This window comes from Peromyscus leucopus, chromosome 8b, assembly GCF_004664715.2.
Source record: "Peromyscus leucopus breed LL Stock chromosome 8b, UCI_PerLeu_2.1, whole genome shotgun sequence".
Taxonomy (NCBI): domain Eukaryota; kingdom Metazoa; phylum Chordata; class Mammalia; order Rodentia; family Cricetidae; genus Peromyscus; species Peromyscus leucopus.
Genome location: NC_051086.1, coordinates 20,434,135 through 20,457,127, shown reverse-complemented (window position 1 = coordinate 20,457,127; position 22,993 = coordinate 20,434,135). Strand labels below are relative to the sequence as shown.

At 40.5% G+C, this 22,993-nt stretch overlaps 1 protein-coding gene across 5 annotated transcripts; it reads right to left on the bottom strand.

Moving 5' to 3' along the window:
* Positions 1-6,707: 6,707 nt before the first annotated feature.
* Positions 6,708-11,568, bottom strand: Med7 (mediator complex subunit 7). 5 transcript variants are annotated; one of them, XM_028864234.2, is made up of 3 exons: positions 11,488-11,552; positions 8,402-8,546; positions 6,708-7,742 (listed from the first exon to the last, which is right to left on the bottom strand). In XM_028864234.2, the coding sequence occupies exon 3, from the start codon at positions 7,723-7,725 to the stop codon at positions 7,024-7,026; it is 702 nt and encodes a 233-aa protein (XP_028720067.1). In that variant the 5' UTR covers positions 7,726-7,742; positions 8,402-8,546; positions 11,488-11,552; the 3' UTR covers positions 6,708-7,023. The 5 variants fall into 5 exon arrangements, with proteins under 5 accessions (XP_028720067.1, XP_028720066.1, XP_037056789.1 ...); XM_028864233.2 differs by lacking the exon at positions 11,488-11,552 and adding an exon at positions 11,318-11,418; XM_037200894.1 differs by lacking the exon at positions 11,488-11,552 and adding an exon at positions 11,318-11,391 and having other exon boundaries at positions 8,402-8,564.
* Between the last annotated feature and the right edge of the window lie 11,425 nt (positions 11,569-22,993).

Below are 22,993 nucleotides of genomic sequence, written 5' to 3'. Positions count from 1 at the left end.
AAAAGAAAAGAAAGAAAGAAAAAAGAAAAGAAAGAAAGAAAAGAAAAGGAAAAAAAGGAAAGAAGAAAAAGAAAAGAAAGAAGAAAAAGAAAAGAAAAGAAAGAAAAAGAAGAGAAAAGAAAGAAGAAAGAAAAAGAAAAGAAGGAAAGAAAAGAAAAGAAAGAAAAGAAAAGAAGAAAAGAAAGAAAGAAAAGAAACAAGAAAGAAAAAGAAAAGAAAAAAAGAAAAGAAAGAAAAGAAAAAAGAAAAGAAGAAAAAGAAAAGAAAGCACCTCTAAAAGCTAATAAGCACCTCTTGTTTATATAGCATTTGAATTTAATTTTTGAGAAATACTTATTCAAGTCCTTTACCCACTGTTGAGTTTCTGTGTGTTTCATACTAATAAAAATAATTTGTAACTTTTCGATGTTAATCCTCTACTGATTTCATCTGTTGTTTCTCCCATGCTGTAGCATTTGACTGTATGATTTGTGAACACAATCTCTCTCTCTCTCTCTCTCTCTTCTCTTCTCTCTCTCTCTCTCTCTCTCAATTGTATATGAGTAGTTTGCCTGCACATATGTATGTACACTTTGTACATGCCTAGTATCTGTAGAGGTCAGAAGGTATCCGACCCCCTGGAACTGGAGTTACTAACGGGTGTCAGCTACCATGTTGGTGCTGGGAACAGAACCAGGATCATCTAGTCCAAAAAGTGATTTTAACCACTGAGACATCTCTCCATCTTCTGAACACAATTTAACTTTATTGTAATGAAATGGACCAATCTTTCCTCTTGTAAATAGTAAATTTTTGTATTTTATTTTTGTATTTCTTCCCTTATTCAGAGGTCTGAAAAAATATTTGCCTATATTAGTTCAAAAACTTGGCTGATATGAGGAGCAAGGATGGTGGCCTGAAGCATCCTAAGGCCAGCTGGTTTTTTGATCCAGTTGAGCCAACCCCACACGTTAAGTCTGAGGACAACTTTTAGGAGTCAGTTCTCTGTTTCCACCATCCGGGGCCCAGGTACTGAATTCAGGTAGTAAGGTTAGTGGGAAGCACCTTTTCCTGCTGAGTCACCTATCCCAATTGTGATTTTTTTTTTAATAAAAATGTAAATTACATTTGCTTCAATAAAAAAATAAAAACATGTTTATATTTAGGTTGATTTTTTTAAAATTATCTTAGGAAAACGTATTCTCTATAAAATTTAACTGTTCTAGATGTTTTTCTAGGTCTTCCATATTATTGAAGCTATTTTACATAGTATCATGTTTACACTTTTGTATTTTGGTTGATGGAATGCTGAAAAAGAAAGTATTTTTTTTTAACATTTCTGCGACAATTGGTAAATGTTTACTAATCCATTATCTTTAGAATATATAAAATTGTTTATGCTGAGGATTATTTTCTGTTATGTAGTGATAACTTAGTTTCTTCTTTTTCAGTATTTTATTTCTTATACTTTGCTGGTTAGGGAATCTAATACATACTTGAAGTTTGATAGCAGGCATCCTTATTTTATTTCTGTTCTCAAAACAAAGGTCTCAGGATTTCACCTTGGATATAAAACATGCTACACATTTTTGTTCTGTTTTGCTTTTTGTTTTTGTTTTTAAGAGCTACTGTTTATTAAGGAAATTTCCTTCTATTCTTGATATGTGAGTTGTTTTTCTTTTTTATCAATGGATACTAAATTTCACAGATGCTTTTCACATCTATTGTGATAAGTGGTTTTTCTTCCTAAATCCATTATTTGGCAGGTTACATTAATTCTCTATTTCCACATTGTTTAGGTAAGGGAAAATTGGCTATAAAAATTCTTTTTTAAAAAACGTATTACTGGTTTCAGTTTAATATTTTACTTATACTAGCTTTGTAAGAATTGGGAAATGTTTTGCTTTTCTACCCTCTTGACAGTCTACAAAAAAATTAAAACTGTTTTATTCTTTATGTATATGTACACAAGCACGTGTTGAGGTCTGTTTATACCGGCAATGTTTATCGGGTCATTTGGCACAGAAGCTATCTGAACTTGAAGTATTCTAAGATCTTCACTTCTGGTTCATTTTTCTTAATCCTTAGAGAACTTTTGGGGTTTCCTATCAGTACTGATAATTTCCTAAGAATCTGCCCACTTTCCCTAAATTTTCAAATGCATTAGAATAAAGTTGTCTATCTTTTGTTATTACTAATTATATCTATAATAATGTCCCCTCTTGTTTCTATTATTTGTGATTTCCTTCTATTTTTTTGTTGCCCACCCCCAAAAATATTGCCTTCAGGCCCCATGCACAAGCCCCACCTAGCCTCTGGAATACCCACAAGCCCTTTCAGATCAAATGCTCTGCACACAGGTCTAGTTTTCCTGAAGCCTGGGTATACTGTTGGGGTCAAATGGGTTTCAAAAGAAATTAGGGTGAATGTTCTTACACTGTTGGCATTATACTCTGGGATAACTACTGTGATTACATGGGTTAATGAAAATGAGCTTCCAAGGACACCAATAAAACAAATCAATGACACACAGCTGACAAGTAGTAGGGCCCAAATTCTAAAACTCAAAGTTGTTTTTCTGTGCTATACTTTGTTTTTTGAGATAATCTCTTGCAAGACAGGCCACCTTAGTCTGGAAATACACCCTTACCCACTTCACCCTCCAGAATCTGAGGTCTCAGGTGTTAGCCACTACTCCCAGTTGCATGATGGGTGTGGTTCAAGAGTCGTCCTGATTCAACAGATATCAACCAGATATGTAAAGACCGAATTCAGTTCTGAATAAGTGAGCAGTTCATAAGCTATGCCTCTAGGTTTCATTTTGCCCCTCACTGCAACTGACTACAGCCTTACACTTAAGTAAGACTGCCACTTATTGGTAGAATCATCACATTACAGTCTGAAGCCAGTTCTTAAATCTTTAATGATAAATGTTAGTAGTTTGAAGAAAACAAACAATAGAGAAATTATACTTGCATGGAAGTGTACTCTCCTCCATAAATATATCCAAGCACTCGCAAATGAAAAATATAAACAGAAGCCGAATGTGGTGACATCTGCCTGGAAGGCAAACACTCAGGAGGCTGAAGCAGCAGAATCACTGAAAGTTTGAGGCCAGTCTTGTCTACCATGTGTTCCAGGCTAGCCAGGGCTACACAGGAAGACCCTGTCTCAAAACACCAAAAAATAAACAAAGTAAAACTTTTAAAAAGCAAGTGTGGGAAGGATATTAGCTGACATCCAGAGCTTTCTAAGCACTACTGTATATTACACTGTAGCTTTAAAGATTCTTTTTTTTTTTTTTTTTTTTGGTTGTTGTTTTCCAAGACAGGGTTTCTCCGTGTAGCCTTAGCTGGCCTGGAACTCTCTTTGTAGACCAGGCTGGCCTTGATCTCAGAGATTTGCCTGCCTCTACCTCCCCTCTGAGAGCTGGGATCTACCACTACCACCTGACTTTTTTTTTTCTTTTTGACAGTTTTATTTCTGTAGTATATTTATTACTATTATCAGTGTGTGTGATGTATGTAGAAGTCAGAGGACAACTTTCGGAGCCCATTCTCTCCCTCTACAATAATTCTGTGCAAGCACCTTTATGAACTGAGTCATCCTACTGCCCCTACATTAGTATCTCTGTGATAACGCTTTGGGATTTAAAATAAGGCCCGTGGCCCACCAGCCAAATCGAATCTACTGTCTGATTTTAAATCCCCCTCCCCACCTCAGTGTAGACTTTTATGTTTAAGTGGTTCAAAAACTCAAAATTCTTCATAAAATGGTTGAATAAATGAAATTCAAATTTTACTATCTGTATTTTATTCCTACTGTTCATATATAAAAGTTGGATTTGAACATAGTGCTTCCATTTAGCTGTTGTCTGCTGTCAAGCTACAGTACCCAAGTATATGAAACAGAAATTGTATGGTCCTCAATGCTTAGAAACTGGATTTACAGTAAAAGTTTGCCACCACATGGAGAAAACAAGGAAGCAGTAAAAAGAACAGTATACAAAACCACTTTGCCAATTTCTTACCCCACATAAATTCCAACCCAAGCAAACCATAAACTTGAAGCTTCAATTTTCATGAGTCTTAAGAAAGAACACTATCAGCCGGGCAGTGGTGGTGCACGCCTTTAATCCCAGCACTCGGGAGGCAGAGCCAAGCGATCTCTGTGAGTTCGAGGCCAGCCTGGGTTACCAAGTGAGTTCCAGGAAAGGCACAAAGCTACACAGAGAAACCCTGTCTCGAAAAAAAAAAAAAAAAAAAGAAAGAAAGAAAGAAAGAAAGAACACTATCACCGGGTGTTGGTGGCACACACCTTTAATCCCAGCACTCGGGAGACAGAGCCAGGCAGATCTCTGTGAGTTCGAGGTCAGCCTGGTCTACAAAGCGAGTTCCAGGAAAGACAAAAAAGCTACACAGAAAAAAACCCTGTCTCGAAAAACCATAAAACACAAAACAAGAACACTATCTACCAAGAAGGGTTTTTAAATACAAACACCAACATCTTCTCAAGATACAGATGTCTTAACCAACACATCATGTCTTATATGTTCAAAAGAAGCTATTCTTTGAATTTACAAATGTTTCCTCTTTAGTCTAGAGTCATGTGGTATTTCCAAGCATGGATTCCAGGTTTAAAAACTGGAATAGCTCTATTGACATACATGATTTAACATTACGACAGATTAGAGGGCTAAGAATGAAGTTCAGAGCTTTGACTATAAAACAGAATACCTACTTCCTTTTATGTTGTTTTCCAAGACAAGGTTTCTCTTTGTAATAGCCCTGGCTGCCCTGGTACTTGCTTTGTAGACCAGGCTGGCCTCAAACTCAGAGATCCCCCTGCCTCTGCCTCCTGAGTGATGGGATTAAAGGTGAGCATGTGGTAATTTGAATGTTAATTGGCCCCCATAATCTCATAGGGAGTGGCACTATTAGGAGGTGTGGCTTTGTTGGAGTGGATATGGCCTTGTTGGATGAAGTGTGTCACTGCAGGGGGGCACTGAGGTTTCCTAAGCTCAGGATACTGCCCAGTGTCTCAGATCACTCCTGTTGCTTGCAAGATGTAGGACTCTCAGCTACTTCTCCAGCACCATGTCTGCCTGCATGCTGCCATGTCCCACTATAATGGACTGAACCTCTGAACTGTAAGTGAACCACCCCAATTGAATGTTTTCATTTGAGTTGCCTGGTCATGGTGTCTCTTCATAGCAATAATAAACCCAAGACAGTGAGTATGCCACTACCACCCGGCATGCTATTTTCTAACCTGATCTTGATTTTGTCACTTATTAGTTATATGATGTTGGTTAAGTCAAGCTCTCTGAACCTCTACTTCTTCCTCTTAATGAGTGAAAATGGGTTGAGTTGTGGATAACTTTGTCATCAGAACAGTGCTACAAACATATTATATGTGTTTGCAAAAGACAATGTGGGCAAGGTGTTCCAAGCTTCCAAGGCTATGTTGGAAGCAAGACCCTTCTAAGGGTGCTACAATGGCTAAGTGACTAAGATACAATTTACCAAACACATACCAGAAAAAAAAAAAAGTTGAGAATGAGAACAGCTGCTCAATATCTACTTGAGGAAAGCCTATATTCATTTGTGAAGGCAAAAAATGTACATTTCTCATAGCATTGGTCCATAACCATTTTAAATTGAGCTCTGCCAGCTCCAGGGCTAATACAACCTTGACAGAATATTTTTGTTCAAACCAGAGGCCGAGAGAGAAATTTTAAGTGGTTACCTGGAAAACCAAATGTATTGTATCTATGGGTGGGTTTTAATTTTGAGGTTAATTCAGAATCACATCTTGTTCATGACATTTCAAGAGTTTTTGGTTCAGGTATGACATGAGAAACTTCGAATTTCTAATAGGTCCCCAAGAGAAGTTATGCTACAGATCCAATTAGATTTTGAAAATCACTAGCCTACATTAAGAGATAACAGGCAGGCAGCCTTTGATAACCAAGCTACCTGTTTCAAGAGGGCAGAGTTAGAAGAGAGTGCAAAAATAAAAAATCAGTTCTCCCAAGAATTCTCTTGTTCACATAAAATCAAATTAGCTAAGAAATAGAGCTGATGAAAGACCTACCCCTCACTGTCATTCAAAGCAAGGACTCAAACTTAACTTTTGCCATCTTAAGTAGAACATAGGCACATGTCCTCACAAAGCTCCATGGCACTGTGTGGGGAAATGTGGTACATGGCTGGCCACCTACATCTCAGCAACATATCTCAAAAGGAAACAAGACTATTTGGTAAACATTTAGCAGTTTCTCAGCTGAAATCATCTCTAAAGGAGTAATGTAGGGGCTGGACAGTTGGCTAAGTGGTTCAAAGAGAGTATGTACTGCTCTTGTACAGGACCAGTTTGCTTCTTAGCACCCACAGAAATGGTTTACAAGCGCCTTCACTCCAGCTCCAGAGAAGCCAACACCCCTTTAGCTTCTACAGGTACTGCACTCACAGTCACAAAGACAGATGCGGGTGTGGAGTTAAAAACAAAAGAAACGTCTAGTTAGCACATAGATATCTTAAGGGCTAAAATGAACGAATAAACTTAGTCACCAAAGACTGATTACCTGACTTGGGGGAGGGAGAGCCCCTAACAAATATTCTATGGAAGATAAGGAGGAAAAGAGCTGTGAGACTGAGTTTGCAGGAAGAGTCGTCAGGAAAATAAAGTTCCTGTATTGTTTTGGAATAAGTCTAAACATTTTATAATTTCACAGTTTAATTTGATAGCCTTTATTAGTCTTAAAGCAAATAACTTTTTTCCCCAAGAATAACAGTTCAATATTACTTCAAATCTTTATTCCAACTCCAAAAATAGGACTATCCCATACAATAGCAAGCATTCTGCTTTTTTATGGACATGACTCAAATATACTTTCTTGCCTATACTTACTGTTAAATTGCCACGTACAGCATTTCAATTGAAAAAAGTCCTTTATATTTTTAGTTATACCTCTTAAGACAGCCCAAGAGAAAATAAACTAATATATGATGCTACTCACTAAAAGAAAAAAAGAAATACTCTTCACGGTCTTTCATTCATTTCATCAACTAGGACACATAAGGCAGCATCTTTTTCTATAATCTGGTCCCTCCTGTGACCTGAGTTTTCTCTTTGTTGTTCATTCTGTCCAGTACAATTGCTGTTATCATCAGTGTCCATTGGCTCAGTTTTAACTCTCATCCCTGCTTCCGAATGGGGCAAATCATCAGGCAAAGAAGCCAAGCAATTTTGAATCATTTCAATTACTCGTTCCAGGTGTTTCTGAAATCTCTCGGCTGTTTCAAGACGTTGACGTTTCTGGACCTCCATCATGACTCTCAAGGTCTCTCTTGCTTGGTGGGGTCGATATTCGTTTATAAGATGATGCACATGTACGAAAAGCAGCTTAAGATCTTCTAGCTTCTCTTCTCGTTTTATACTCCCAGGGCTCCTTATTAAGATATCTAAAAGGTCCAAGAAATTAATCAGTATAGACATATTGAGTTTTCTCAGTTCTTTCTTGTGATCAAATTGCATAGGATGAAGCCGTTCAATGCCCTGACTTTCCAAAGGGCGAATGATAAGATCATCACATTGGAACTGGTTGCCAAACATCATGTAACTGTCTTTAATTGGAGGGGGAGGCTTGGGAGCTAAGCCTTCTTGAATATTTTCATCTGTATATTCCTTGATGTACTGCATTGGAGGTGGGGGAAGCGCGCTCACTTGCTGTGGTTCACCCATCGTGGACAATCAGGAACCTAAAGAAACAGAGCACAGATTCAGAACACAATATAAAACCCCACCCTGACCCTATTAGTGACTTCAGAGCATGCTCTTCCTTCTAACAGGACAGGGTCCAGAACAAGATGATTTTAGATTTTAAAATTAACATTTACAAAAGGGAATGGCTATCAATTATTTTCTAATTAAGGATTACATTAACACACATATATGTTCCTTTATCTCCTTGATGCTTTCAATAGCAGTTAAATAAACAAAAGTCACTTTTTTGTCTATAAAGAAAACCTGAGCTGGGGCAGCCCCACATCAGCTGGGCGTCTGCTGAGGTAAAAGATAACATCCTACAGATGGATGTGCAAGGTCTTGTTTCTGCTTTGTGCCTAGGCTCTGTTGCCACCGCTCCCTGCCCCCACTGGGGGAGGAGGGTTGTTGGTGTAGCAGAGACATCCAGAGAGGCCACACCATTCCAGCAGAAGGTAGGCACCCATGACTACTGTAATGGCATTGGAAAGAAAGAACTTCCAGAGTACGAAAAACTGCCAACACCTGTCAATTTCTCAAAGACAGACCTGAGCAGAGTATACTGAAAATAAAGGGGTAGTGTGGGAAGGGGAGGCTCTTGTGACATTTGTCACTGTATTATGAAGCTTCACTGATGAGGAAAAAAATTACCAACCTATGACCAGGGCGGCCTGGTCAACACCAACTTCGATGTTCAGAAATTCACTGTGAATTCAGACCATATTATCTTCAAGCTTCCTGATGGCTTGAAAAGTGAGAACTTGCTGGCCAGTCAAGACAACAGGTATGCTAATTTCACCCTATAGGGACAAATGACCCTGGTAAAGGAGGAGGAAATAAAGAGGAAAAAAAAAAAGCAAAGCTATGGCTTTGTGGAAGAAGTAACAAGAACGAACTCCTAGTTAGGCTCACAGAACAGGGCAGAGAAAAGTGCAGAAAGCTATATTCCAAAGACTTCTGACTTCCACAAAGGTCTGCCCTAATGAGAACACCAGGGTTACGATTCTCAAGGTTTCCAGTATGAAGGCAGGTTCTGTAACTGATAGTGGACACTGGCGAGTTCATCTTTACTGCAGAATCACCTTACATCATCCCATTTAAACCTCCTTAGTCACTGACTCCCCAGGTACTACATCCTCTTCACAATACCTGCTCTGGACCCATGGCCTGCTGGCTCCTAGCTCTTGATTCTCTATTCACCCAAAGGACTGCAGGCTTTCATCATATAGCCTGTTGCTTACCTGAGTCCGACTTAACTGCTTCAGTCATCATGTTCACCGCAATGAAGATGACTACAAAGAGAGCCAGGAAACAACCTCTAGCATCTAAATAGACCCCAAGTCCAGGTATGCAAACTTCCTCTATGAAGGAAATTCTGAGAACACGGAGCAGTGTCACTTGTAAATCTTACAATTATTTTGAATCTTTTCAAGTCCTTCTCATCTGTTAAAGGACACACTTGTCTGCTAGATGTCATGTGATTACGAGTAAGGACATCTGTTCTGCTTGTTTAGAGAAGAGGGATGCTAAGGAAAAGGACTCCTGTGTTCTATGTAAGCTGACAAACGTAAAATATTGGAAGCAGGAATCGGCCAGCAGAGTCCACTACAGGTTTGGCAGAGGACTTTATTTACTGTTATTTTTAGATGTTTTTTGCTATTTTGGAAAAGGACCTAAACTGTGGAGATATGGTGGTTTACGATATAATCCTAGTGATTGAGAAGCAAGATAGCTGTGAGTTCAAGGCCAGTTTAGGGTACATAATGAGTTTTGAGTCAGCCTGTGCTAAAAATACTATCTTTAAAAACTAGTAAATATTTTAAAAGTATATGAAGTTGGGAGTGAGATATGGTGATTCAAGTCTGCAAGGTATTGGAGGGGAAGGAGTGGGTATGATCAAAACACTGTGTGTGTGTGTGTGTGTGTGTGTGTGTGTGTGAGAGAGAGAGAGAGAGAGAGAGAGAGAGAGAGAGAGAGAGAGAGAGAGAATTCTCAAAGAACAAAATATATATTCTAAAAACCAAGTGAAAGGGGTGCTTTTGTATGGCACATGATACATCATTTTTCATGTCTGATTTTTTTGGTAGGTCTATATTGGAACCTACTCTGGAAAAGAGGACATCTATATGCAAATGTCATATGCTTTATTTACTATTACTACTCTTTCCCACAGTGAAACTACTTAATGGTGTTTATCAATCTCATATCACACACACTTTTGCTTTCTATTGTACACTAGTTTCCAAAGCCAAACACTTAAAAACTCTAAACTACCCTGTTTCGAAAAACCAAAATCAAACAAACAAAAACTCTAAACATTTTGACAAAAACAAAACAAAACAAAAAACAGCCAGCATTGTTAAATTTATACTTGTATTATTATCGAAGGTTTCTGGAGGAATATGGTACAGTTTTATTAACACATTAGCACTTTCTATCCTTTCTAAATAATTTGAAACATAAACCTGGAACATAAACACTGGAACATACATGGTCAAAATAACCTCTGCTTATTCCAATTTGATTTAAGTGTATTATCCTATGAGGAGATTCCTGAGTGCTTTTTCACACTGATCTGAGATCTGAGTTTCAAAACACACCACCTTCCAACATCAACCAGGGCAAGTAATATACGGGTTCTGTACCATCAGTATTACACTTGGAGTATGTTAAATCTGAGGGGAGCCACTTCGAATTCTTCAGATTTTTAACTGTTTGGACATACCCTCACCCCGTCTGCTTTTTTCTTTCCTCTTCCCCTAAGTATTTCAGTATATACCTAAAACACTAATGTCCTCTTGCAACCACAGCCAAGTAGACACGGGGCCTAAATTTCATCCAGGGAGGGCTTTTGAAATTGAGGCTCTGTGCTTCCCTTCCCCACGCCCACACTAACCTCGCAGTTTGCCAAAGGCTTCTATTAAGTGACCCGCACGGCGATTTACACCGCCATTTACTTCTCATAACGACACAACTATTTCCAACTTAATTTTAAAGACAAGAAGCCAATTCCCAACGTGCAAAACTGGGTGCAGCGGATCCAAATGCTGGCAAATGGTGCAACGGGAATTCTCACTCCGGGCTTTTTGTCTTTTTTTTTTTTGCGCCAAAGCACAAATCCCCGTACTTCACTGAGTCGCGAAGCATCCCGGGGAACAGCCCTCCCCAGGGCGGAATCCGCCCATCACCGGTTTAAACTGAACTTTCCAAAGCCGCAGGAGGTCGTAATTGACGAACACTAGTAAAACCCGCACTTTCTAGTGCTCGCTTTCGGGGGTTGGGGAGGATGGAGGGGGGGAGCGTGGCCAGCTCAGAGACTTGGTTCACGTGGTCCCCTGGAACTGGGGACGCCCTCCGAAAGCCGGGGAGATCGGGAGACCCGGGTCCGCTCGGGGTTTTCCCCCGCCTCCCCCGGCCCCGCGCTCCCAGGTGGCGGCAGGGCACAGTCCCGGCTAAGGAAGGCCACTGCGGTTTAAAAGCCGTCGGCATGGGGACGAGAACGCGGGCCTCCCAGCCTCCGGTCCCGCCCGTCCCGCCCGCGGGAAGCCCGGAGAGGGAGCGCTCGGCTCACCTTCGGCCTCCGGCCGGCTCCGCCGAGGGACGCGGGGGGCGGGAAAGGCGAGCCCGGGTTTCCCAGGCTGCACCGCGCGGGGGCCTCGGCGCTCCACGCCGGAGAGACGCGGCCGCGGGGGCGGAGAGAGAAGCTCAGGCTGCGGTCGCCGACCGCGGCCGCCCGCTCACCTCAGCTCTTGCTTCTCTGGTAGCGACTTTTCCTCTGCGCGGCGGAAGCACAAGTTCCGGTTGCCTTCTCAGGAAGAAGCCCCTGATGAGGGCCTTTAATTGGCTACCAGGGCTGTCCCATAACAGGTCGTGCTCCCGCCCTAAAGATAATGCGCCTGCGCACTTCCGCGGCTCCCGCTTCGCCCGGGGTTATCTCAGGCATCTCCAACCCCCCACCCTCCCACCCCCAGGATTCCTAGGTCTGGTCGGGAGAGTTCCTCTTCGCACATGTCAGTAAAAGAAAGTGCTATCTAATAATTCCATTCCTCGCCGCCCCCACTTTTAAATTAAAATTAAAAAGGAATCCACTTGTCGTATGTAAAAGTCAGAAAATACAGGTAAGCAGTATATTAAAATATTCCAGCAATGCCTACCTCACCATCAAAAATGCTTTTTAATTAAGATTAGACTCCATGATATACATATATGTATATAAATATTTGCAAATATATGGAGATAATTGTGAAGCTGATTAAGAATAAAATCCTAAACCTCTGTTTCCCCTCTCCATTCACTTTTCATTTAGGAATTCAAAGATGGCTATTACAGTTCTTCCACAAATTGACAAGTGAAAAAAATTAATTTGATGTAATTTTTTTAAATGGAGGGAGGGGGGTTTTCACTGTGTAGCCCAGGCTGGCCTCACCCGTCCCTTCCCAGCCTCAGGAACGTACAGAAATGCGCCATCAGGCCCAGCAAGAAAACTTTCCATTTAGGTTTTGGTTTTGGGGTTGGTTTTTTTTTTTTTTTTTTTTTGGCGTTTTTTTGTCTTTGTTTTCTTCCCCCACAAGAACTGTTAACAAATGTCCAAATTCATGGGAGTCTTAAGGATGCACACTGCGTATTAAAAGTAAGATAAGAATGTTCTTCTGATAAAAAGAGCTCTGCTTCACAAACAGGAATCTCCCAGTTTCTTTCTTTAAATATATGGAGAATTGCAGGCATAAAAGTAAAAGTGCAGTCTACTCGCCATCAACTTCAACAGTTACATGCTGAACATCATTTCATCTCTAGTCCAGTGTGCAGCTCTAAAAGGTAAGGGCTCTTTATTTCTTCATACACTCATAGAATCATTATCTCCTTGAAAGTATATTCAGGGTCATTAAAGGAACAAAACTGATAGATTGAATGTATATATGATTTATTAGAGAGTCTCACAGGCTGCAGTTCAAGTTATTGTAACAATGACTGTCTCATGCCTGAAAGACTGAGAATCCTGCAGCTTCTCAAGTCTAAGAGGCAGGACATCTCAGCAGCCCTTATCTGGCGCTGGAGGCCTGGAGGATTCCTGGAGAGCTGCTGGTCTTCAAACTATGTGGGAACCCTAAAGAAATTTGGTCTTAATACTGGCAAAGGAATGATTCAACAGGATAGATAAAGTTGCCATTGAGAGTAAGGGCAAGCAACCAAAACACAGTTTCCTTTCTTTCTTGTCCTTTTTATCTGGGCAGCTGCCAGAAAGTGCCATGCAGGCTTCCTGCTTCTGAAAATCTGATTAAGGAAATTTCTCACAGGAGTTTGGATTTAGTTGGTTTCAGATGCAATCAAGTTAATCACCAAGATTACCCATAACCCAACGATAAGTTAATAGGACTGGGGTTATAGCTCAGTTAGTAGGGAAATTGCTTAGAATACATGAAACTGGGGTCTGTCCCCAGCACCACATAAACTAGACATGATGGCCCATGCCTGTAACCTCAGCACCTAGGGGGTCAAAGCAGAAGGATCCAAAGTTCAGAAATTCAAGGTTATCTTCAGCTACATAGTTCAAAGCCAGCTTAGGCTGTGTGAGAACTTGTCTCAGAAAAGAAAGAAGGAAAAGAAAGAGAAAGAAAGAAAAAAGATTTTTCCAGTTTTTATAATCAACTACCACATCAATATTTTGATTCAGATAGTCTCTGGTTCCAATTAAGAGCTACCCTTTTCAAACTACTAATGTCTTTTAATTGGCTTGTAATCTTTACATTTCCCCCATCTTGCTCCTCCATTAATAATTTGTTGAAGAAATCCATCCGTTTTTAGGATGCCTGAATCAAGTTTTTCTCCTGACACCGACATGTTCTGCACCAGAGACTTCCAATGTTATTTCCAGTCCTCACTCGACTCCGTCTGTCAGCAGTGCTTGGCATATTTGATCAGCTGGATTACCCCAGGACTCAGTTGTGAAGCCACTTCTCAGTTAGAAGCCATCCATGTGATGGCACATAGGTAATACCATGAAGACCCTGGAACCCCCTCCCCTCTATACGTCAGACCCTAGCAAACAGCTTGACCCAATTGATCTGTTTCTAAAAAGCTCCTCTTTTTTCCTCCAGCACACCACTGAAACTACCATACCAGCCTCTTGCATTAGTTTTATTTTAGTGTGTTTCAAATATGAGAAATTGTTACAGCTCCTGTGACTGTTGTCTGTCTGTCTTTCTTTCTTTCTTTCCTTCTTTCTTTCTTTTTTCCGAGACAGGTTTCTCTGTGTAGCTTTTGAAGCCTGTCCTCGAACTCACTCTGTAGACCAGGCTGGCCTCAAACTCACAGAGATCCGCCTGCCTCTACCTCCTGAGTGCTGGGGTTAAAGGCATGCTCCACCACCGCCCAGCTCTTGTCATTCTTCATTACCTTGATTTCTGCAATAGCCTCCCAAATGGTTTCTTTGCTTCCACTTTTTCCTTCCCCTATTCTGCTCCCCACACTGTTCTAAAGTAGAAGATTGAGCTCGTTCAAAATTCTCCAAGGAAGGTTTTTTTGTTGTTGTTGTTTGGTTTTTCGAGACAGGGTTTCTCCATGTAGTTTTGGTGCCTGTCCTGGATCTCGCTCTGTAGACCAGGCTGTCCTCGAACTCACAGACATCCGCCTGGCTCTGCCTCCCTGAGTGCTGGGATTAAAGGCATGCGCCACCGGCCACCCAGCTCCAAGGAAGTTTCTATAACATATAAAATGAAATCTAATGTCCCTGCCATGGCCCAAACATTTTAAAATGTACTAAACATCCTTCCTAGGGCTTGCCATCAACTGAAATCATCTTTATGTGGCATATTTGTTTATTTTATTGTCTTCTCCATCAGAATACAAGTCTATGAGCATAGAAACTTTTCCTGTTTCATTCACTGTTATATTGTCAGCACCTAGAACAATGTCTGAGATGGGCAAGTACTCAAGAAATAGTTATTGAATAAATAACAAAATGACTCTAACTGTCTCCTGTAATTTTAGGGGATCTATTCCATGATCACTGGTGAGTACCTGAAAGCACAGATAGTTCCTAACCCTGTGTATACTATACAGTTTTATTACACTCACCAATAATAAAGTTTATTTTATAAATAAGTACAGTAAAAAGAACCACAATAAAAGTACAGTAAAATGAACCACAATAACTAACGATGGAATAAAATAACAACATATGTACTAAAATTTTGTAAGTGTAGTCTCTATCATATCATTAATTCACCTATAGGAAATACTTTATGACTTCCCATTGACATATGCGAATAGCAAGATTGACTCCTCTTGCACTTTGGGGTCATTATTAAGTAAAAGAAAGATTACTTGAGCACAAATGCAACAATAATGTAACAGAAAATCTGGTAACTGATGGTGTCTACTAAGAGACAACAGGGCAGGTAGCATATATAGCATCTATACTCTGGACAAGACGATAGTTCACAACTCTAGCAGGCCAAAACTGGACACTCTGTACCATTCTGTTCAAACTGGTGCACACTTTAAAACATAAGTCTATGTCTGGTATTTTCCACTTAGTATCTTTATGTCATATTTGTCCATGAGCAATTGAAAGCAAAACCTTACATAAATGAGGACTACTGTATGGACATCAGTTTCCAAAGAAGCTATAGTGACTTTAATAGATAGACCACAGTCTACATAGCCATAGCTCTGCTGTGTGACATTACTTTCCTCCCAGATTTTGCTATCATAATTACTGGACTATGTGCACCTCAGTTCACACTTGTTTTTGCACTCATTTTTCCCATTGAGGTAAATTTCTGGAAGTGGCCCAAAGTGCAAATGTCATACAGCTAGTTACATAACCAAGGTAGACTGTCGGCCTCTTGATTCTCATGTTGGTGTTCTTTCCAGTAAAATATGAATGAGTAGTGGCTATGAAATCCAATTCCTGAGAGAAGCTGTTGAAAATAGGGGTGTAATAAACACTTATTTTAATATGTGGTTGACTGAATTTGCAAGATCTGAATGGAAAATTTATACCTTAAGTTTAACAAGGAATACAGTTATTCAACACATCTTTATGGTGTGTCCGTTATGCCAGGCACTGTTCCAGAAGGTTAAAGACATGTGTCCAACCTTCTAATGGAGAGACATAGACAACAGGATGCAAACATAGGAACCTCAAATAATGATAAGGGCTGTGGGGACAAAGAAATGCAGACTAATGCCATCATAGTGTGGGCTGAGGCCAGCTAGCTGCTTGGCAGAGGGTACTTTGGGGAGTGACAGATGGTCACCTTGGAAATCAGCTATGAATAGTGGAAAGAGGTGAATGTTGCAGAGGTAATGGGAACAGCAGTTGGAACAACACTGAGGTCTCCATGAAGTCTTGAGTTTGAAAGGAACCTAGCGCACCTCTTGTAGCATGCACATTCCTCCTTGTGTTGTCCCCCCAACCACCCCCCATCACAGAGATAAGTGAATGTAATATATAAACTTTTGGGTTGTAATTGCTCTGCATAGTCAGCGTGCCCTTGTTAATTGTGTTTTTGCTTTGCCATTCTAATAGGTGAGCAGTGGGTTAATCTGCCATCATTTGGTGTTAGGAATCTTTTCTTTTGTTATTTGTCAAATGCAGCTTTTCTCCAGTGAGCTGCTTGAGTTTTTCTATCCTTTTTAAAAATTGGCTTGTCTTCTCTGTTGTGTGAGTACACACACACACACACACACACACACACACACACACACACGGTAGAATAAGTTGTTTACTGGATATATGTCTCATAAATATTTTCTTAGAACTTATAGCGGATCTTTTAACCTTCCTCATAGCTTTCTTTTAAATGGCAAGAGTTTTTCGCTTCAGTGAAGTCCTAGCAATTCTTAGTTTTTAGATTTACTTATTTCATTATTTATATGTATGAGTGTTTTGCCTACATGTGTGTAATGCACAACACATGCGTGCCTGGTGCCCACAGAGGCCAGAAGAGGGATTTGGACCCCCTGGGACTAGAGATACAGATGGTTGTTAGCCACCATGTGGGAGCTGGAAATCCAATCCATATCATCTGCAAGAACAATAGACGCTTTTAACAGCTGAGCCAACTCTCCAGCCTTGTCAATTATTTTCTTTCAAGGCTCATACTTTGTGCATCCTGTCCAAGAATCTTTGTTTAACCAAACATTGTGATGGATTGTTCTTTATGATTTTAAGTGTTGCATTGAGATTTCTAACTTTGGGCAGATTTATTTTCATGTATAGTTTAGGTAAGAATCAAAGGTTCCATTTATTTATTACTTTTGTATATAAAAGCCTAACTTTTCCAGCATTTCACTGATTTTGCTGGTATTATAGTACCATTGTTAGAAAGATGGGTTCATAAATAATAATCTGTGCGTTGTCAGTTACATTGTATTTTCAGCCTGCTAATTGCGGTCTTGTAGAAGAATTGGAAGCTAGTAAATGAAAATAGTTGTTTTCAGTATCTGCTTGCTCATATCATGTACTATATAGTACCATATAGTATGTACATATGTATGCATATACATTTGTATATATACATACATTCATATATATAACCTAAAGGATGCACTTCCAGTGAAAAATCATTGCTAATGAACTTTCCTCTGAGGTCTAAAGTATGGCTTAAGTCCCTAATAACCATTTGCTTTTGTTCCTGTTGCTGTTGCCTTATTGGTGTGAACAAACTTATCACTAACCACTTCAACAAGCCAGACCTGGTACAGCCATTGGTGGGAGGGACAGTTTGCTTTGCTCCTTACAGTTTTCTTACCAGCAGGGGGCAGCAGTAACCAGCTCAGCTAAATTCAGGCTGCTGCGGGCTTCTGGGCTTCTGTTGCTAACCTCCCCTACTGTCTCCCACTTTCCATCTGTTACACACAGCACCGTCAGGCTGCTGTGTGCTTGGTGTTGATGATGTGCTATTCCTCACCTTCTGTTTGGATAACCAGGCTCTCTGGGTCTGTCCGTTGTCTGTCCTATAATAAACTTCAGTGAATCCCCTGAGTCACCCATCTTACAGAGTTGTTTTCTGGCTCCTTGGTTCCAGATGAAGGGAAACTGGAAAAGCTGGAAGTGCTTCTGTGCCACCATCATGATCCCTGCGTTGTCTTCCATCTCATTGCCCTTGTTTTTATTAAGTTGTAATTGTGCACCAGTTTTATTTCTACAGCTGTGGGTAAGTGGCTGGCCTACCTGGGCAATAATTAGCTCAGACAATCTCGGATGTAGCCACATAGCACAGATAGCCAGTGTAGAATATTGCTTTGTTGTGCGATGGATATGGATAAAACCGAAAGTAAGAAGAAAACACTTCCACGTGTCCCAGATAGGAGGTGCGTACAAAGACGAGCTACCTGGACTCAGGGGAGGGAGAATTCCGATGTATCTTGTTGACCTCCATTCTTGAGGTTCTTGATTTAATCTCCAGCACAACCAAAAAGGGAGGGGGGGGGCAAGGGACAATATTAAGACAATATTAAGTAATATTTTAATTAAAAATTCAAAAAATAAAATTTAAGACAAAAACACCCATGATAGCCAAACTATGACCATTTTAAATAAGGACGGGTTCCCTATATAGTCCAATGTCAGCATTGAAAGGGAGCCCACATGACCCTTCCCATTTGAAGACTGGCATTATTCCCCAGACGGTAGGGGTGGCAGGGCTCTTAGGCTTTCAGAGTTTATGTACTGATCTTCTAGTGTTGAGTCATCAAGTAGGTATCGTAGGTATTACCTTACCAAGTAAACAGCAGCCACTGTCCAGACCCAGTGATCCACCCACCACGAGGCCAGTGTTACCTCTCAGCAGTTCTCGGGAATCTTTACCCCTTTGATCCACTCTGCTTCAGGTCTTCAATGCAAGTTTTCAGAACCTGGTGTCCCAAGGGCAAGGACAGATTTTATGACACAGACCCTTACAGTCTGTTTAGTCAATTCAGACTGTAGTCAGACTTTCCTTTGGGCCACCAGCTCACAAAAAAATGACACAGAGACTTTTTTATTAATTATGAAGACTCAGCCTATAGCTTAGGCTTGTTTCTAACTAGCTCTTATAATTTAATTAACCCATTTCTATTCATCTACATGTTGCCACATGACTCATCGCTTTTACCTGTCTACCTGCATGTCCATTTCCCCTGCATGAGCTGGTGACTCCTTTGTTCTGCCCAGCCTCCTCTGTGCCTGGAAATCCTGCCTAGCTATTGGCCATTCAGCTTTTTATTAAACCAATCAGAATGACAAATCTTCACAGTGTGCAAAACGATTATTCCACCACGTCAGACACCAGCATAAAGCATGCACAGGACTTGGCTGTCTGCCTTCTGTATCTGCTTTCCTTTGTCTCCGTATTTCCCACCAACTGATTACCAGTTTGACCTCCTATGTCTGTTAATGTGGATTGAGAAATTTCCTGTTCAGTCAGGGTGGGGCAAAGTATGGAAAGTCCTGGCCTGAGATTCAGGAGACCTGAGTTTGGCTAATGTGATGGGCAACTTCAGGTGAGCCGTATCTCCTCTTGGTGAAATGAGACTGTCAGGCAAAGCTGGTCACCTGTAAGTCCAGGTGTCACCTGGGGCTTCCAGGAGGTGCTCACCTCCTGCCTACTTTCAGCACTAGGAGCCTTACTTTCTCCTTGAGATTTCATGATTTTAAACGTCATCTGATCACTAAAAGTCCTTGAGATTTGGTGTTGGCTTGTTCCATTAGAACCCCCCTGTGTATGTGTTATTAATAACAGAAATACCGCAGTCTCAGAAACTTCATAGAGCACTTGGAGAGTCACATCTGAAGGAGAGAAATGCTTGCCTTCCCAGGAGCCAAGGAAAAGGCACTGCAATTCTCTAACCAGCCTTCTGCTTGAATTGTATTTATTTGTTCATTAATTTATTTACTTAGCTGTTTTCTCGGTGTTGAGGATTGAAGTCAGGGCCTTGCACATACTAAGTGAGCTATCTACCACGAAGTACATCCCTTACCTTAGAGCAGAGGTTCTCAACCTTTAGTCCAGTTCCTCATGTTGTGGTGACCCCCAACTGTACAATTAATTCCTTGCTACTTCATAACTGTAATTTTGCTACTGTTATGAATCATAATGTAAAAAATCTAATATGCACTATATATGATATGTGACCTCCAAAAGGGGTCACGACCCACAGCTTGAAAACTGCTACCCTAGACTGTTTTGTGAAATAGTGTTAGGCTAACAACAAAACTGAGTAGAAAACGCCAAGTTCTACTAAATTCCTTCCTGGCACATACAGAGAGCCTCCCCACCATCAGCATCCTGCCTCAGAATGGTACAGTTGATGCTAGTGAACCAGCATTTGTACATCATGAGCACGTTAAGTCCATAGTCCACTTCAGGTTCACACTTGGTGTTGGACATTCTGTGGGTTTTGACAAAATGTATAATGGCATATACCTGCCCTAATACCCTAGAAAATAGTTTCCCTGTTCTAAAAATCCCCTGAATTCTACCAGTCATCCTTCCTCCCCCAAGTCCCTGGAATTCACTGACCTTTTTACTATCTGATTAATTTCCCCTTTCCTAAAATGTCATGTAGTTGGAGTCAATTTTAGTGTTTTCTGGTAGTTTTCTTCTGCTTAATTTAAAATTCTTCCTCTTTTTTTTCTTCCTTTTTTACCATTTAATAATGTTGCATCTTCTTGGACCTACCTCATTACCCATTCAGCTGTGGAAGAGCATCCTATTTTGCTTTCGGGTTTTAGAAATTATGGATATGACTTCTGTAAGCCTCAGTCTCTAAGTTGTTATGCCAATCTAAGTTTTCATTTTGGTAAATACCAGTGAGTGTGATTGTTGGATCTCATGGCAAGAGTATTTTTAGCTTTTTAAAAAACAGCAGCAACAACAACAAACCCCTGAACTGTCTTCCACAGTAACTGTACAATTTTAGCAACTCCAGTAGAGCCACAGTCATATCTCCTTATTGTAACTTGATAATGCTGTAGACATTGGCCATCTTTCCCTCTGCTTCTTTGTCTTCCTGGGAATCTTTTTTGTTCGGGCATGTGGTCATTCTTTAGTCAGTGTGCTTAGTTTTTATTGTTTCCTTATTTTTTCAACTTTATTTATTGATAAACGTGTATATGATGTGCAGGCGGGTGACTGCTCAGATACCACCGAGCACACATGGAGGTCAGAGGACAACTTTGTGGAGTTGGGTCTCCTTCTGTGTTTCTGTGGGCTGCAGGTATGGAACTCAGGCCGGCAGACTTGCAGAGCAAACACCTTGACCTTTACCTGCTGAGCCATCTCACCCATCCTTACGGTTTGCTTTGAAGAGTTCTTTGAATATTCCAGGGAGCAACCTTTATCAGGTAAGTTTTTTTTGCAAACTATTTATCCCACTCTGTAATGGGATAAATGGTGTCTTTCATAGAACAGATGGGGTAGTTAATTGTTGTTTTAATCAAGACTGGCTCCTGTTTTCTGTGGGAGCCCACAAAGGTTTCCTAGTGAGATCTGAGCTTATAGCAGGGCTGCGTTAGGGGATGGCTTGCCCACATGTGTGGTTACCAGGTGTTTGGAATGTTCTGCACTTGGCTGTGCTGGGAGGAGGTCTTTTGCTCCACCCCTTAGCATTCCTTTAAAATTCCTTTAGCAGAAACTAGTGGGTTTTGATCCAGGCCCTCATGAAGCTATCCTTTGTTTCTGTCTCTCTCCCTCTATATTTTTAGCTAAGTATTTCTCACTTCTCCCTCCTCAAGAGTACCTTGGGAGAAAAAGTGGAAGCAGGTGTCCCACAGTTTCCATGGATTATGTGTTTGTTGGTGATACACTTTCACATTATACAGGCAGGGCTATGACTTGTTTTGCTCTGTTTTGTGATGGGTCAAGGTCTTTGGATGTCGAGTCGCTTTCTGTTCACTGATAAGAGTATCCTGCCTCCAGTGAACCGCTTTTGCTTCTTTACCCAAAGTTAGTCTTTTTCTGGGTTTGTCAACTGTTTCAACAATGATGTCTTGTGCTATTCCAATAATCGGTGATAAATCTTAAAGTCTGGTACTGTTAACTGTTCGGCTTTACTTTCTCCCAGTATTTCACTGGATGCATTCTAGATTTTCTGGCTTTATAAACTGTAGAATCAGTTTGTCAGTATCCACACAGAAACCCCTAAATAAACTAGTTATTAAAATTGGAGACAATTGTAAGTAATTACATGAAGCCATGCAGAAAGGTCCCTTGTATACCTTGTCCAATTTATCCTGAAGGCACATCTTGCAGAATGATAGTAGAGCACAATTATTACAGCCAGTGATATATTACAGTCAAGGTCCCTTTGCATCCCCTTTCATAGTGCCGTTTCATATTTCCATTTCCCACAGCTCCTGGCAACCACTAGCCTATTGGTCATTCCATAACATTGTATTTTGGGAACGTTGCATAAATGGAACCGATCAGTATGTAACCTTTGGGGCTAGCTTTTCCAATGAGAACAGTTATCTGGAGAGTAGGTTGTTTGATAGCATATTTCTTTGTGGCTGGGTATTATTTTATGACATGGATGTTAAGAGGATATTTTAACCACTGAAAGGTGTCATTCAGGGCTATTTTTTATTATGTGGAAAGCTGCCATAAACATTTGTATAAAGATTTTCATATTGAGATACAGTTTCATTTCTCAGGGAAAAATACCAAGGGGTGAAATTGCTATAAAACATTTGCGTATTTGGTATTTAAGAAACTACTAAACCAGCCAGGCGGCGGTGGTACACACCTTTAATCCTAGCAGTCAGGAGGCAGAGCCAGATGGATCTCTGTGAGTTTGAGGCCAGCCTGGTCTACAGAGCGAGATCCAGGACAGGCACCAAAACTACACAGAGAAACCCTGTCTCAAAAAAAAAAAAAAAAGGGGAGGGGGCTGGAGAGATGGCTCAGTGGATAAGAGCACCGACTGTTCTTCCAGAGGTCCTGAGTTCAATTCCCAGCAACCACATGGTGTCTCACAACCATCTGTAATGAGATCTGGTGCCCTCTTCTGGCCTGCAGACAGAACACTGTATACATAATAAATAAATAAATCTTAAAAAAACAAACAAACAAAAAACTACTAAACTGTTTTTCACAATGACTATACCTCTTTACATGCCCACTATCAACAAATACAGATAGTTGACATGATTTCTTCTGCTCTGCATCACTCTTCTGTATTTTTCCTACTTATTTATTATGTTTTACTTTAACTATTTTCATAGATACACAGAGTTATAACATTGTGGTTTTAATTAGAA

What these genes read in the sequence shown, in the direction of transcription:
- Med7 (XM_028864236.2), bottom strand. Translation starts at nt 7,725, where the DNA reads ATGGGTGAACCACAGCAAGTGAGCGCGCTTCCCCCACCTCCAATGCAG.